Below are 17,218 nucleotides of genomic sequence, written 5' to 3' on the forward strand. Positions count from 1 at the left end.
GTGGGAACCCCGGCTGTCTAACCGGTGGGGATGATTTCACCGCCGCTCAGAAGCGATGTTTGCTGCGCTGTCATGCACATGACAAGGAAATATATATATCTTGGTACCGTGTAAGGGTACCGTCACACATTGAAATTTTCATCGCTGCGACGGCATGATTCGTGACGTCGCAGCGTCGTATGATCATCGCTCCAGCGTCGTAGACTGCGGTCACACGTTGCAATCACGGCGCTGGAGCGATGCCGAAGTCCCCGGGTAACCAGGGTAAACACCGGGTAACTAAGCGCAGGGCCGCGCTTAGTAACCCGATGTTTACCCTGGTTACCAGCGTAAACGTAAAAAAACAAACAGTACATACTCACCCGTCGGTGTCCTTCAGGTCCCTTGCCGTCTGCTTCCTGCTCTGAGTGCAGCCGTACAGTGAGAGCAGAGCGCAGCACCGCTGCGCTCTGCTCTCACTTTCCGGCCGGCACTCAGAGCAGGAAGCAGACGGCAAGGGACCTGAAGGACACCGACGGGTGAGTATGTACTGTTTGTTTTTTTACGTTTACGCTGGTAACCAGGGTAAACATCGGGTTACTAAGCGCGGCCCTGCGCTTAGTTACCCGATGTTTACCCTGGTTACAAGCGAACACATCGCTGGATCGGTGTCACACACAACGATCCAGCGATGTCAGCGGGTGATCAAGCGACGAAAGAAAGTTCCAAACGATCTGCTACGACGTACGATTCTCAGCAGGGTGTCTGATCGCAGTAGCGTGTCAGACACAGCGATATCGTAACGATATCGCTAGAACGTCACGAATCGTAACGTCGTAGCGATGGAAATTTCAATGTGTGACGGTACCCTTAGACTAATTTCCATTAGTCTATGCCTGATAAGGAGACCTGAGTAGTCTTGAAACCTTGCAGTTTGTTACCATCTTTTCAGATAGCCATTAAAAGGTATCACATGACAAAGCATCAAACACCCGGTGTTCGGGTGCTGAAACTGAATAGCAACACGGATGTCCTGGTGAAGTCCATGTTCGGTGTCCGTGCCCGAACAGTAGATGTTCGGTATGGATGCGGAACTTTAATGTTCGGGTTCACCCATCTCTACTCATCACTAGTCAAGTGCTAAATGATACATCCAAAAGGTAATTAAAGTATTTAAGCTGGATATGTGCTTTTTGGCCAAATGAGCAATAATCATATTGTGCTTACAAACCTATTACCTGTATAGTAAACCTGTAAATGGGTTGTCCGAATATCATCCAGAGGTCCTGTCATAAATGGAATCACTTGTAGTATGACCTCTGTGACTCCCATATATCTTAAGAACTGGGTTCTATGTCATCCATGTGAATGGAGCCATTATGTGCAAGTGTGACCACCTATCTATTCACTGTATATGGAAGCTCTAGTCACATTTGCGCTCTACTGCTTTTATAGACCAACAGAAGTGAATGCAGCAGGACTTTGGGAACCCTGTTCTTGAGATCAGACCAAATTGATCATACATTTAGTGCTTGCCCTGTGGATCATAAATGAATGTTGTTTGTGGGATATCCCATTGAAGTTTGTTTTATAAGTTTGGAAAAACATGGCTGAGTTATAGCATCTTACCCTCTCCATAGACAAGAGTGGCAATGTTTCTAAAAAAAATCATCCATGTATTCTAATCTAAAAAATCCCTTTAATAACAAAATATAAAAGGGATGAGACATGTTGTCACCAGTGTTTTGTGTATCTACACGATCAATGGGACACAGCAGCAAGTGGAAGAGTGGGAACAGGGTAGATGTGATAAGAACAAAAAATTCACCTATTTTTTAAACTAAAAATTCACCTATTTATTTGCAGGAAAGATATATATCTTTGTGCCGTGTTAGCCAGTAGACAGAATAATATTTGAAATTGAGAGTCCTCAGTGGTTGATACCTTTTAATGCTAACTCAAAAGATGGTAACAAATTGCAAGCTTTCGAGACTACTCAGGCCCCTTCATCAGGCAAGGACTAATACAACATGTGAAGAATCACATATTTATACACGACACAGCACAGAACTGTCATTATGAGAGAGTGATAAACAGGTGTGTTCATAAATATTGGAACAGTTCATAGATAAGGAGTGAATGTTTTGTTGTCCTCTGATTGGGGTCTGGTTCTGTGTTATGATGCCCCATAAGGTCTGAAGTGCAAATTTCTTAATTGATGTAAAAAACATAAATCCATGCAATACATTCATTCCTGCACTAAGTGTGTCAAAAGTTGTCATGAGTTTATACTCCCAGATTCTCCTGTCTCTCTGAGATTTGAAATTACCTTTCAATACAAGTAATTTCAGGTCCATGGTGCTATGATCAGGCATAAAAAAATGTACCAGTACCACAGTACCTGAGCAACTTCAGGACCTTCCTAGAGGACCAATGGGAGCTGCTGCAGTATCTGAGCATGTGACCCCCGACCTCCAGTGAGAGGTCTTACCCTGGTCATGCTCAGAAGGGGAAAAGCAGGACTTAGTCCCAGAGATGTCTGCTCGCCGCTGACCAGTACTGGCTATAAAGGCAGAGCCTGGAAGAACAGTAGTTACATAGTTACATAGTTATTAAGGTTGAAGGAAGACTTTAAGTCCATCTAGTTTAACCCATAGCCTAGCATGCCCTAACATGTTGATCCAGAGGAAGGCAAAAAAAACCCATGTGGTAAGAGTAAGCTCCATCATGGGGAAAAAAATTCCTTCCCGACCCCACATACGGCAATCAGACTAGTTCCCTGGATCAACGCCTTATCAAGGAATCTAATATATATACCCTGTAATATTATACTTTTCCAGAAAGGTATCCAGTCCCCTCTTAAATTGAAGCAATGAGTCACTCATTACAACATCATACGGCAGAGAGTTCCATAGTCTCACTGCTCTTACAGTAAAGAATCCGCGTCTGTTATTATGCTTAAACCTTTTTTCCTCCAGACGTAGAGGATGCCCCCTTGTCCCTGTCACCGGTCTATGATTAAATAGATCAGCAGAAAGGTCTTTGTACTGTCCCCTCATATATTTATACATTAACATAAGATCACCCCTTAGTCTTCGTTTTTCCAAACTAAATAGCCCCAAGTGTAATAACCTATCTTGGTATGGCAGACCCCCCAGTCCTCTAATAACCTTGGTTGCTCTTCTCTGCACCTGCTCCAGTTCAGCTATGTCTTTCTTATACACCGGAGACCAGAACTGTGCACAGTATTCTAAGTGTGGTCGCACTAGTGACTTGTATAGAGGTAAAATTATGTTCTCCTCTTGAGCATCTATGCTTCTTTTAATGCATCCCATTATTTTATTTGCCTTTGTAGCAGCTGCCTGACACTGGCCACTGAATATGAGTTTGTCATCCACCCATACACCCAGGTCTTTTTCATTGACGGTTTTGCCCAGAGTTTTAGAATTAAGCACATAGTTATACATCTTATTACTTCTACCCAAGTGCATGACCTTACATTTATCCCCATTAAAGCTCATTTGCCATTTATCAGCCCAAGCTTCTAGCTTACATAAATCAGCCTGTAATATAAAATTGTCCTCCCCTGTATTGATTACCCTGCAGAGTTTAGTGTCATCTGCAAATATTGAAATTCGATTCTGAATGCCCCCTACAAGGTCATTAATAAATATGTTAAAAAGAAGAGGGCCCAATACTGACCCCTGTGGTACCCCACTACTAACCGTGACCCAGTCCGAGTGTGCTCCATTAATAACCACCCTTTGTTTCCTATCCCTGAGCCAACTCTCAACCCACTTGCACATATTTTCCCCTATCCCCATTATTCTCATTTTATGTATCAACCTTTTGTGTGGCATCGTATCAAAAGGTTTTGAAAAGTCCATATACACTACATCTACTGGGTTCCCTTGGTCCAGACCGGAACTTACCTCTTCATAGAAGCTAATCAAATTAGTCTGACATGATCGGTCCCTAGTAAACCCGTGCTGATACTGGGTCATAAGGTTATTCCTCTTCAGATACTCCAGTATAGTATCCCTTAGAATGCCCTCCAGGATTTTACCCACAGTAGAGGTTAAGCTTACTGGCCTATAATTTCCGAGTTCAGTTTTTGTCCCCTTTTTGAATATTGGCACCACATTTGCTATACGCCAGTCCTGTGGTACAGACCCTGTTATTATGGACTCTTTAAAGATTAAAAATAATGGTCTATCAATGACTGTACTTAATTCCTGCAGTACTCGGGGGTGTATCCCATCCGGGCCCGGAGATTTGTCAATTTTTGTGATTTTTAGACGCCGCCGTACTTCTTGCTGGGTTAAGCAGGTAACATTAAATTGGGAATTATTATCACTAGTCATATTGGCTGCCATGGAATTTTCTTTTGTAAATACTGATGAAAAAAAGTCATTTAGCATATTGGCTTTTTCCTCATCCTCATCCACCATTTCACCCAGACTATTTTTAAGGGGGCCAACACTATCATTTTTTAGTTTCTTACTATTTATGTAGTTAAAGAATATTTTGGGGTTATTTTTGCTCTCTCTAGCAATGAGTCTCTCTGTCTCAATCTTTGCTGCCTTGATTTGCTTTTTACATAATTTATTTAATTTTTTGTATTTATTTAATGCCTCCTCACTACCTACTTCCTTTAATTCTCTAAATGCTTTCTTTTTGTCCCTTATTGCGCCCCTTACAGCTCTATTTAGCCATATTGGTTTCCTCCTATTTCTGGTATGTTTATTCCCATACGGTATATACTGTGCACAGGTCCTATCCAGGATGCTAATAAATGTCTCCCATTTTCTTTGTGTACCTTTATGTCTCAGGATATCGTCCCAGTTAATTGCACCAAGATCCTCTCTCATCCGTTGGAAATTTGCCCTCCTGAAGTTTAGTGTCCTTGTCACCCCTCTACTACACATCTTATTAAAGGAGACATGAAAACTTATTATTTTGTGATCACTATTCCCCAAGTGACCCCCAACCCTTATATTTGATATGCGGTCTGGCCTGTTGGTTAATATTAGGTCTAGCAGTGCCCCCCTTCTTGTTCGGTCCTGAACCAGTTGTGAAAGGTAATTGTCTCTCATAGTTGTCAAAAACCGATTACCTTTACTGGAACTGCAGGTTTCTGTTCCCCAATCTATTTCAGGGTAGTTGAAGTCCCCCATAATAATGACTTCTCCTAGAGTCGCAGCTTCATCTATTTGCTTTACAAGGATATTCTCCATTGCTTCCATTATTTTTGGAGATTTATAACAAACCCCTATCAGTAATTTATTATTTTTTCCCCCTCCCCTTATCTCCACCCACAGGGACTCTACATTTTCATTAGATTCACCTATATTATCACGCAGGATGGGTTTTAAGGTCGATTTTACAAACAGACACACCCCACCCCCTCGCTTATCTGTACGGTCATTTCTGAAAAGGCTATAGCCCTGCAAGTTAACAGCCCAGTCATGGCTCTCATCCAGCCATGTTTCAGATATCCCCACCATGTCATAATTATGTTCCAACAACATTAGTTCTAATTCGTCCATTTTGTTGGCGAGGCTTCTGGCATTAGTATACATGCACTTGATGTTCCTCTCTGTACCTCTATTCTTTCTTAAATTACTAACTGTTCTAAGCCCACCCCCCATGCCACCGCCACCCCCAACTTCCTTATTTGTGCCCAGGTCTCTATCTGCACTATCTTCCCCACCTATAAAATGAATACCCTCCCCCCCATTCCCTAGTTTAAACACTCCTCCAAACTTCTAACCATTTTCTCCCCCAGCACAGCTGCACCTTCCCCATTGAGGTGCAGCCCATCCCTAGCGTAGAGCCTGTAGTCAACTGAGAAGTCGGCCCAGTTCTGCAGGAACCCAAACCCCTCCTTCCTACACCAATTCTTGAGCCACTTATTAACCTCCCTAATCTCCCGTTGCCTCTCTGGCGTGGCACGTGGTACAGGCAGTATTTCAGAAAATACCACGTTGGAGGTCCTTGCTTTCAGCTTGCAGCCTAATTCCCTGAAATCATCTTTAAGGACCTTCCACCTACCTCTAACTTTGTCATTTGTGCCAATGTGCACCATGACCGCTGGGTCCTCACCAGCCCCTCCCAGTAATCTGTCCACCCGATCAGCGATGTGTCGGACTCGAGCGCCAGGTAGGCAGCACACCGTCCGACGATCCCTGTCTTTGTGACAGATTGCCCTATCTGTTCCCCTAATAATTGAGTCCCCCACTACCAGCACCTGTCTGGCCTGCCCTGCTCTCCTATTTCCCTCCTTACTGAAGCAGTCACTCCTCCGGCTTTCAGAGTACATGCCTGGCTGCAGCAGTGCTACCCCTGTACTGGCACCCCCCTCATCCGCCAACTTAGCAAACTTATTGGGGTGCGCCAGATCAGGACTAGCCTCCCTGGCACTCTTCCCCGCTTTCTGAATGTCACCCAGCTACCTACTTCACTGTCCTGCAGCTCCATCCTACCATCCCCCTCCTCATCTATCCCATTGAGCGTCTGCTCTGTGAGCAGAAGACTCCTCTCCATATTGTCTATGGATCTCAGTGTTGCCAGCTGCACATTTAGATCCAGTATCTGGGTTTCCAAATGCACAACGTGCTCACATCTCGCACAGCAGTATGCACCCTCGACCGGCTGATCAAGGACTGCAAGGACTAACCAGTCGCCCAGTATCAGCCTGGGACCGACGTCTCCGCTGAGCAGGCTCCACTGCGGTTGGAGAAGAATGGGAGACCGCAGCGGAGGTGGTTCGAGATTCCCCCTGTGCAGAGGCGGGAACTTGACACCTAACAGTTTATTTACAATTATATTGCAAAACCTGCGAATAAACAGAAAATATAAAAAAAATGTCAGTCAATAAAGGTACTATGGTCAATAAAGGTACTATAACTTTGAAACAAAATTGAAAAACAAATTAAAAATATCATCAACATAAGCAGAAATATGTTACTTGAAAATACATAGAAGGTCAATGTCTGAGATTGATTAGTTTTAGAAATATTTCAATTTATTCAGCGCTGGGGTCTATATGACCCCATGGTTCCACAGCAGGGTTAAAATATCATCAATGTAGAGGTAGTAGGAGAGACCTGATGGGACATGAGGACAAAAAGTCACTTTCAAGCTTGGCTATGAAATGATTTGCATACTGTGGAGCCATTTTACTTCTCATTGCTGTGCCAGTCTTCTGTAGATATATCTTGTTGTCAAATTCAAAGTAATCGCAGGTGAGGATGAATGTTATAAGTTTCACCACAGAATCAGCATCAGTCCCTGTGTTTTCCATGAAGAATTTGCAGGCATTTAATCCATCCTGGTGTGGGATATTAGAGTACAAAGATTCCACATCCATGGTGGCCAGGATGGTTCCTTCTGGTAGAGGACCTATTGCCGATAGTTTATTCAATAGGTCGGTTGGGGCATCATAACACAGAACCAGACCCCAATCAGGAGACAATAAAACATTCACTCCTTATCTAAACTGTTTCAATATTTTTGGACACAACTGTTTATCACTCTCCCATAATGACAGTTCTGTTCTGTGTTGTGTATAAATATGTGATTCTTCAGATGTTGTATTATTCTATGCCTGATGAAGAGACCTGTGTAGTCTTGAAAGCTTGCAATTTGTTACCTTCTTTTCAGTTAGCCATTAAAAGGTAACAACCACTGAGGACTCTCAATTCCAAATATTATCCTATTTTTTTTGACCATTCATGATGATTTTGGAATTATTGTCATCTTAGACAACACTCTAATATTATAAATAAATTGTTAGACCATACTATATCAATTTCTATGTTTTCCATTGAATTTCTAGGAGAGAAGCACAGCTGGATGAAGAGGGACAGTTCTTGGTGAGAATAATTTATGAAGACTCCAAAACCTATGACCTTGTATCAGCAGCGTGCAAAGTGCTCAGTAAGTAGATTGTGGACTCCTGTAAAACTGTGATAACTGCTGCAGGAAGTTTGCGAGGAAAGCAATTCACGTTCATGGCTTTCTAATCTATTTTTACTCTTCTGTGTTTCTTAAATGAAGCTGAAGTTTATGTAGTGAATATATTTAACATGCAGTGTTATTACTGAGCCCCTTACACTAAGAGAAGGTTGCATTCTTTTATGGCAGGCTTTTAAATATTATCCACAGCCTAAGCTGCAGGACTTTTTAAGACATAATTTCGCAAATCCACGCCCTATATTTTTCTTTCCATATAGTAACATATAATTTAATCCATTCTAGTCTATCCAATGTAATGTGTTTTGGTTGTAGGGGCATTTTTAAGAATGAATTGTGAATAACAATTTTTTTGTGTGTGTGTGTTTATGTGACTTAACATAAATGTTCCTCCAAATACACAGAAAATGCCTGAAGAACCAATGAACATGATATAGAGATTCAAACATAGGCTTCCTATTGTATATGACCTCCACACTGTCTGCCATTATTAGGTGTAAATACAACACCGTCCGCCCTTATGAAACACTGCCTATACTATGGCTGTCCCCTCTCTAATTTTCCATTACACTTTCTATATCCCCACACAGTCCCTCTGCCATGCTAAGCCCTCTCCATATTTCACACTATCCCTTCTCCATATCTATTCTGTGCCCCCTCTTCACACTTTGCCCTCATATTGCTCACCATACAGCCCTGTTCAAACTGTAACTACTCCTCATACTGTCCCCCTACACAGTATGATGATCACCACAGCCGCCAATATGGTATGATGTTCACAACAAGCCAACAATATATTTTATGGTCACCCACACAGCCACCCATATATAGTATACTTTGCTGTCCCCCGCACAGCGCCTTATTTCATGGCCACCCCCACACAGTCCCTCATTTCATGGCCTCCCCACACCCCTCTCATTACATTCCCCTCTAGAAAGAACCTCATTTTATTCTCCTCTGCACAGTCCCTCATTTTATGCCCCCCCAACAGACCCTTTTTTATGCTCCCCTGCACAGACCCTCATTTTATTCCCTTCCTCTGCACATCCCCTCATTTTTTCCCTCCTCCTCTGCTCAGCACTTCATTTTATTCTCATGCACTGCACAGACCATCATTTTATTCCCCTCTCTGCACATACCATCTTTTTTTCCCATCCTCTGCACAGCTTCTCACTTTATTCCCCCCTCTGCTCAGCCCCTCATTTTATCCCCCCTCTGCACAGCCCCTCATTTTATTCCATCCCCCTCTGCACAGACCCTCATTTTATTCCCTCCCCCTCTCCACGCAGTATATAACACTGCCCACACAGTATATAACACAGCCCACGTAGTATATAACACAGCCCACACAGTAGTTAACACTGCGCACGCAGTATATAACACAGCCCACGCAGTATATAGCATAGCCCAAGTAACAAAGACAGCCACGTAGTATATAGCACAGCCACGTAGTATATAGCACAGCCCACGTAATATATAGCACAGCCCACGCAGTATATAACACAAGCCACGTAGTATATAACACAGCCCATGCAGTATATAACACAGCCCATATCGTACATAGCAGTGTGGGCACCATATCCCTGTTAAAAAAATTAAAATAAAAAATAGTTATACACTCACACTCCGGTGTCCAGCGAAGCTGTGCTGATGCACATGATGCTGCCGCCAGCTTCCGTTCCCAGTGATGCATTGCAAAATTACCCAGATGACTTAGCGGTCTCGCGAGACCGCTAAGTCATCTAGGTAATTTCGCAATGCATCACTGGGAACGGAAACTGGCGGCAGCATCGCGCGCATCGGTGGACGTCGGAAGGTGAGAATAGCACAATTTTTTATTTTATTATTTTTAACATTTTATCTTTTTACTATTGATTCTGCATAGGCAGCATCAATAGTAAAAAGTTGGTCCGGGATGGGGCGACACACTGGCGCTGAGTGGAGGGGAGTAGGGAGGGGGCACTGACTGGAGGAGAGTAGGGAAGGGCCAATTCACCGCCAGACTATGCCTGTCGCCAATCAGCGACGCGGGATTTCCGTCACAGACAGACAGACGGAAGTACTCCTTAGACGATTATATAGATAGATATGACAGGCTGGAAATCACTGATTAGGACCACCCACTGTATCTTAAACCAAGAATGAATATAAACCTCAATTATAGATAAAATATTATACAAATTCTAGTGAATCTTTTTCCTATATATTAATGAGTTTGGCTCCTCCTGCTCTACATCTTGCTCTTCCTTGAAGAGAATTGGTCACCAGGTTTTTGCTACCTAAAAGCTGTATAATGTAGAGATGTAGTCCCTGATTCGAGGGCTGTGTCACTTACTGGGCTGTTTGCTGCAGTTTTGATAAAATCACTAGAGGACTAGTAAACCTGCCACATGGTAGTCCTCCTTATTTATGAGCGCTGTGTAACCCTGCCCCACCAACTATTGGCAGCGTTCTGCCTATTCACAGTGCACACAAAAACCTGCCAATCAGTGGTGTTATACAGAGCTCCGCATTCAGAAAACTGGTAGATCGGCAACAGAGAAAACAGATTTTAATCAAACTTGCAGCAACCAGCAAAATAACTAATGTATTGCTTACTTTGTGTTTCTGCCCCTACAAAATGCTACTGTCAGATGGGGTAGCAAAAACCTGCTGACAAATTGCCTTTGAAAGGGATTGCCCAAGATTAGCAAACAATACAGTTAGCAGCAGCAAATGATATTTACTAAAAAAAATCCCCACAATCTTTACCTGTTAAACCCTGCTCCCCTCCAATGCTGATGTTCTGGCGGTCTCCTGCCCGCACTTTCGTTACTATACCATTAGCTGCTGCTGGGTTTTTCATCTCTCAGACAAGCTCTTCTATAATTTGATTGCAGAAAATGTAATGTGCCTTCTGACTCCTGGAGTCACTGATTTACTGGGTGAACCATGCAAACCGCAAGACTTTATTGAATAAAATAACATTTCCTTCTCCATGCAAGAATGGAAAATATTTCATGGGTCTGCAGAGCTTTGTTTCTATGGAGCAGTTATAGCCCTGGACTGGCAGCTATATATTAGTCTCAGGGTATTGTAGAAGACATAGCCATTGGTCAAACAAGGAATTAGCATCTGCATTTAAAACAACATTATCCGGGATATGCTGTCAGCTTCAGGTATAGCTAGAGAGTCACATGTAGAATTTTAGAGATATATGAAACTTTTGATGCAGTAGTTTGTGGCTTCCTCTGGGGTCACACTGGAAGGAGATGCAGACAACAACAGCCATACACATGGGGTCATGAGCCCTCCTTTGTGACGCCTACAAACGTACTCTGTATACTTACACTATTATAGTGGCAAACCATTTCTATATACAGTTATGTCCAAAAGTGTTAGCACCCTTAAAATTGTTCCAGAAAATGAAGTGTTTCTCCCAGAAAATGATTGCAATTACGCATGTTTTGTTATACACATTTTTATTTCCTTTGTGTGTATTGGAACAACACAAAAAACAGAAAATAAAAGGCACCTTGTACCTAATTTCTGACAAAACCCTCAAAAATTGGCCAGACAAAATTGTTGGCACCTTTTCAAAATTGTGGGTAAACAATTATGTTTCAAACATATGATTTTCAAACTCCCCTGTGACAAGTAACAGGTGTGGGCAATATGAAAATCACACCTGAAACCAGATAAAAGGGGAAAAAGTTGGCTCAATCTTTGCATTGTGTGTCTCTGTGTGCCACGCATGGAGAGCAGAAAGAGGAGAAGAGAACTGTCTGAGGACTTGAGAACCAAAATTGTTGAAAAATATCAACTATGTCAAGGTTACAAATCCTTCTCCAGAGATCTTGATGTTTCTTTGTCTATGGTGCGCAACATACTCAAGAGGTTTACAACACATGGTACTGTAACTAATCTGTTGTGAATTTGGTTTTTGGGCTCCCCCGGTGGTCACTGGTGGTACTGGACTTGTGTGCTTCACTTTCTCTGTTCACCTTTTTCCATCAGGATATGGGAGTATCCTATTTTGCCTTGCTGCTCAGTTATTCTAGTGCCGGCCATCAATGTAACCAGAGCCTTTCTGTTGCATGTTCCTGCTTCTAGACTACTATCAGCTAAGTTGGACTCTTAGTCCTAAGTTTGTTTGCATTTTTGTTCCAGTTCACAGTTATGTTATGTTTCTGTAGCTGGAAGCTCTTGTGGGCCGAAATTACCACTCCGGTGTCATGAGTTGACACATGAGTCTTAAAGTAATTTCTGGATGGTATTTTAATAGGGTTTTCAGCTGACCGTGAAGTTCCCTATTGTATCTTCTTACTATCTAGTAAGCGGACCTCGCTTTGCTGAACCTACCTTCATACTGCGTATGTCTTTTCCTCTGAACTCACCGTCAATATATGTGGGGGGCTTCTGTCTCCTTTTTGGGGGAGTTTCCCTAGAGGTAAGCCAGGTCTGTTTTTTCCTCTATTAGGGTTAGTTAGTTCTCCGGCTGGCGCTGGGCGTCTAGGGATAAAACGTAGGTACGTCACCCGGCCACTGTTAGTTGTGTGGTAGGTTTAGCTCACGGTCAGCTCGAGATTCCATCACCCAAGAGCTAGTCTGTTATTTAAGTTCTCTGACGTTCCCTTGCCATTGGGAACCATGACACTAATCTCCCTTGATGTGGATGGCAGAGAAAAATTGATGAAAGGTTGCAACACAGGATAGTCCTGATGGTGGATAAGCTTCCCCAATCAGGTTCCAAAGAAGTTCAGAGTGTCAGCGCAAACTGTCAATCGACATTTGAAGTACCGTATATACTCGAGTATAAGCCGACCCGAGTATAAGCCGACCCCCCTAATTTTGCAACTAAAAACTGGGAAAACTTAATGACTCGAGTATAAGCCTAGGGTGGAAAATGCATCAGCTACCGGTAAATGTCAAAAGTAAAAATAGATACCAATAAAAGTAAAATTAATTGAGACATCAGTAGATTAAGTGTTTTTGAATATCCATATTGAATCAGGAGCCCCATATAATGCTCCATACTGTTCATTATGGCCCCATAAGATGCTCCATACAAAATAGGCCCCATGTAATGCTCCATACAGTTCAATATGGCCCCATAAGATGCTCCATATACAAATATGCCCCATATAATGCTCCATGCAGTTCTTAATGGCCCCATAAGATGCCCCATATAATGCTTCATTCAGTTCTTTATGGCCCCATATAATGCTCCATGCAGTTCTTTATGGCCCCATAGATGCCCCATATAATGCTCCATGCAGTTCTTTATGACCCCATAAATGCCCCATATAATGCTCCATGCAGTTCTTTATGGCCCCATAGATGCTCCATATAATGCTCCATGCAGTTATGGCCCCATAGATGCTCCATATAATGTTCTATGCAGTTCATTGTGGCCCCATAGATGCCCCATATAATGCTCCATGCAGTTCTTTATGGCCCCATAGATGCCCCATATAATGCTCCATGCAGTTATGTCCCCATAGATGCTCCATATAATGCTCCATGCAGTTATGGCCCCATAGATGCTCCATATAATGCTCCATGCAGTTCTTTATGGCCCCATAGATGCCCCATATAATGCCCCATATAATGCTCCATGCAGTTATGGCCCCATAGATGCCCCATATAATGCTCCATGCAGTTATGGCCCCATAGATGCCCCATATAATGCTCCATGCAGTTCTTTAAGGCCCCATAGATGCTCCATATAGCATTGTGCCACATGTAATGCTGCTGCACTAAAAAAAAAAAGACATACCTCTCATCGCTGCTCCTCAGCGTCCCGTCTCTCCACACTGACTGTTCAGGCAGAGGGCGGCACGCACACTAATACGTCATCGCGCCCTCTGACCTGAACAGTCACTGCAGAGGACGCGGAAGACGGGGCGGCGGTGGAACGCGGAATGGTGAATATGACATACTCATCTGCTCCCGGCGCTCCTGACGTGATCCCTGCATGTCCCACGTCTCCGGGAGCCAGCAGCTTCTTTCTGTAGTGAGCGGTCATGTGGCACTGCTCATTACAGTAATGAATATGTGGCTCCACCCCTATGGGAGTGGAGTCCATATTCATAACTTTAATGAGCGGTACCAGTGACCGCTGAACAGGGGAAGAAGCTGCCGGCGCCCGAACACCGTGGGACATGCAGGGACCGCGTCAGGAGCGCTGGGAGCAGGTGAGTATTTGACAGACGTCGCTCCCCCTCACCCGCCGACCCTCCCCGCCTTCCATGACTCGAGTATAAGCCGAGAGGGGCACTTTCAGCCCATTATTTGGGGCTGAAAATCTCAGCTTATACTCGCGTATATACGGTAAAAGAAATGATATGGCAGGAGACCCTGGTGGACCCAACTGCTGACACAGAGACATAAAAAACCTAGATTGCAGTTTGCCAAAATGTACATGAGTAAGCCAAACTCCTTCTAGGAAAGTATCTTGTGGACAGATGAGACCAAGATAGCGCTTTTTGGTAAAGCACATTATTCTACTGTTTACAGCTAACAGAATGAGGACTACAAAGAAAAGAACACAGTACCTACAGTCAAATATGATGGCGGTTCAAATTATGTTTTAGAGTTGATATGCTGCCACTGTCTATGACTGTGTGCAAGGCATCATGAAATGTGAACATTACCAAAGGATTTTGGATTACAATGTATTGCCCAGTGTCAGAAAGCTGGATTTGCGTCCTATGTTATGGGTATTCCAGCAGAACAATAGCCCCAAACATAATTCAAAAAGAAATGGATGGAAACAAACCACTGTTCTGAAGTGGCCAGCAATCAGTTCGGAACTAAATCCCATTGAACACCTGAGAGATCTTTAAATTGCAGTTGGGCACCCTTCAAATATGAGACCTGGGGCAGTTTCCAAAAGAAGAGTGGTCCAACATTCCAGTTGAGAGCTGTAAGAGGCTTGTTGATGGTTATAGAAAGTGATTGATTGCAGTTATTTATTCCAAAGGATGTGCAACCAAATATTAAGTTGAGGATGCCATTAATGTTGTCCGACCCATTTTTGTTGGTTTTGTATGAAATTATGTTCAATTAGCTTTTTTTTCAGTTTTTTTTGGAGTTGTTCCAATACACACAAATAAACATGTGTATAGCAAAACATGTGTAATTGCAATCATTTTCTCAGAGAAATACTTAATTTTCTGTTACAATATGAAGGGTGAAAAAACTTTCGACCATGACTGTACCTGCCTGTATGTGTTTTCATTAACTGATTTGGAAAAAGTTTTGTGATGATATTTATTATGATATTATTAGGACTGATATCCTTCTATTAAGGGTAAGTTCATACAGGGCGTTTTTGCTGTGTTTTTTATGCTAATTTTCAGCCTCTTTTACAGTACCAGTAAAGCCTATGAGATTTCAGAAATCTCATGCACACACATTAGTTTTTTGTGTGATCAATATTTTTTGGTTTGCTGCATTTTTTGGACATAGAGCATGTCACTTCTTTAAATCCTTTAAATTTTTTGTTACTTTTTCTAACCGCTTCAGGGTTCAGGGTTCGTTTGAACATCTCAGTGTATGTTGGGATACTTAAACTAAGTATCATTAGAGCAAGGGGGAAGGGCTGCGGTCACTGTCACAGCCCCTGCCTCATCCCTGAAATGAAGCATGAACATTGACTCTCATTTCAGGGGCTATGCTTGTATCTTCCTGCAAGCTGTGCACTTTGCGATCTGCACATTGACATTGTCCACTCTGTTGCCGTCTTAGATCAGTATGCAACAGAGTGGTGTCAGAATACTGGGCATGCAGGTGACCAGTGACGTCACTTGTGGGGGCGGCGCTAGTCTCCGGCATGCTTTGTACTCTTACTCTGCTCTGTTGCCGGCTGATCATTACTGATCTGAGCCGACAACAAAGCGCATGGTACCATTGTGCAGATCGCGCAGTGCACGGCTCGTAGGGAGGGACTAGCACAGCCCCCGAAAGTAGCGTCACTGTTGACGCTTCGTTTTAGGGAGGTGGCAAGGGCTGCGACAGTGACCGCAGCCTCTGCCCCCTGCCTAGATGACGCTTTATTTGAGTATCCCAACATGCACTGGGATACCCATTTAAAGAGTCATCACACAGGAACTAGGAAAAAGTAGAATAGCTGTTAGATAGTGTAGTTTTCCTGTAATCGTAAAGTGTCCTTTATGAAATTTAGATCAAACTTTATTTTTAGTTTTTTTGTTGTTCTACAGATCTCAATGCCGGAGATATTCTCCAAATGTTTGGGAATATGTTTTTTGTTTTCTGCCAAGAATCTGGATATGACACAATTCTTCGGGTACTTGGATCCAATGTCAGAGAGTTCTTGCAGGTCAGTTCCTGTTTTGTTGCACACAAACAAGTTTAATGGAAAAGTTATAAATAGCAACCACAAATACTTAACATTAACACATATACGGTATAAGCCGTGTTATTTCCAAATGTTAAAAAATCAATAATGGTAATGAAATCCAAGATGACAGTCAGTGAATTGTGGAGCAGTGAAACAGTCTCTAGTGAGCTTTTAAGGTTTGCATTGCAAAATAAAGAGGAAATCAATTATGCCGAAATGTGAGACGGATGGATAGTAGTATCTTCTAGTAAATTAAATGTGGTGGTAACTTTATACTTTATAGATTTTCTTTCTCCTTAAAGGGAATTTGCAGCAGGTTTTTACTATGAAATATGAAGACAGCAGGAGATGGAGGCTGAAACACAGAATTCTGGGATGTGTCACTTGTCAAAGATTGTGCTGTTGTTTACTTACTGTGAAGGATTTAGCCACTAAGAAATTAACATTGCCGGACTACACTACTCCGGCAACAGCCCCTCCTGTGATAAGCAGCTCACTGTCTATGGACTTTGTATACAGAAATTCAGGTGTGGATGGAGATAGCTTTCTCCGCTCTGCTTCATGCTAAGTCTAGAAGCTTTGATTGTGTCAGAACGGTTGCACCCAGTAAACTAAGAAATACATAGTTAGATTCAGCTTCTCTTTGCCTATATCATGCTTCTCTCATATTAGGTAGCAAATACCGGCTGACAGATTCCTTTTAAAGAAAGTTACCAAAAATAAATGGATTGAAATCTAGTCAGGTATCCAGATGATCAGGGCATCATACACTGTGTGTTAACATCTGGGAATTTTTGTTAGTGCAGATTATTATAATTTTTATTTCACATTTCACAGTAAAAAAAAATATTTCATAGTAACATTGTGACTTACAATGGATACGGAAAGTATAAAATAATCTGTTTGCCTATCGTCTGA

General features: G+C 42.6%; 1 protein-coding gene across 1 annotated transcript in view; it reads left to right on the forward strand.

Moving 5' to 3' along the window:
• The window catches only part of GUCY1B1 (guanylate cyclase 1 soluble subunit beta 1), a 99,714-nt gene that overhangs the window by 24,365 nt on the left and 58,131 nt on the right, over positions 1-17,218 (forward strand). Inside the window, exons 3-4 of the mRNA XM_077279395.1 lie at positions 7,820-7,920; positions 16,161-16,279. Of these exons, the coding sequence (XP_077135510.1) occupies positions 7,820-7,920; positions 16,161-16,279 (220 nt within the window). The remainder of the gene's footprint in view (positions 1-7,819; positions 7,921-16,160; positions 16,280-17,218) is intronic.

The sequence above is a fragment of the Ranitomeya variabilis genome, chromosome 1, assembly GCF_051348905.1.
Source record: "Ranitomeya variabilis isolate aRanVar5 chromosome 1, aRanVar5.hap1, whole genome shotgun sequence".
NCBI lineage: Eukaryota > Metazoa > Chordata > Amphibia > Anura > Dendrobatidae > Ranitomeya > Ranitomeya variabilis.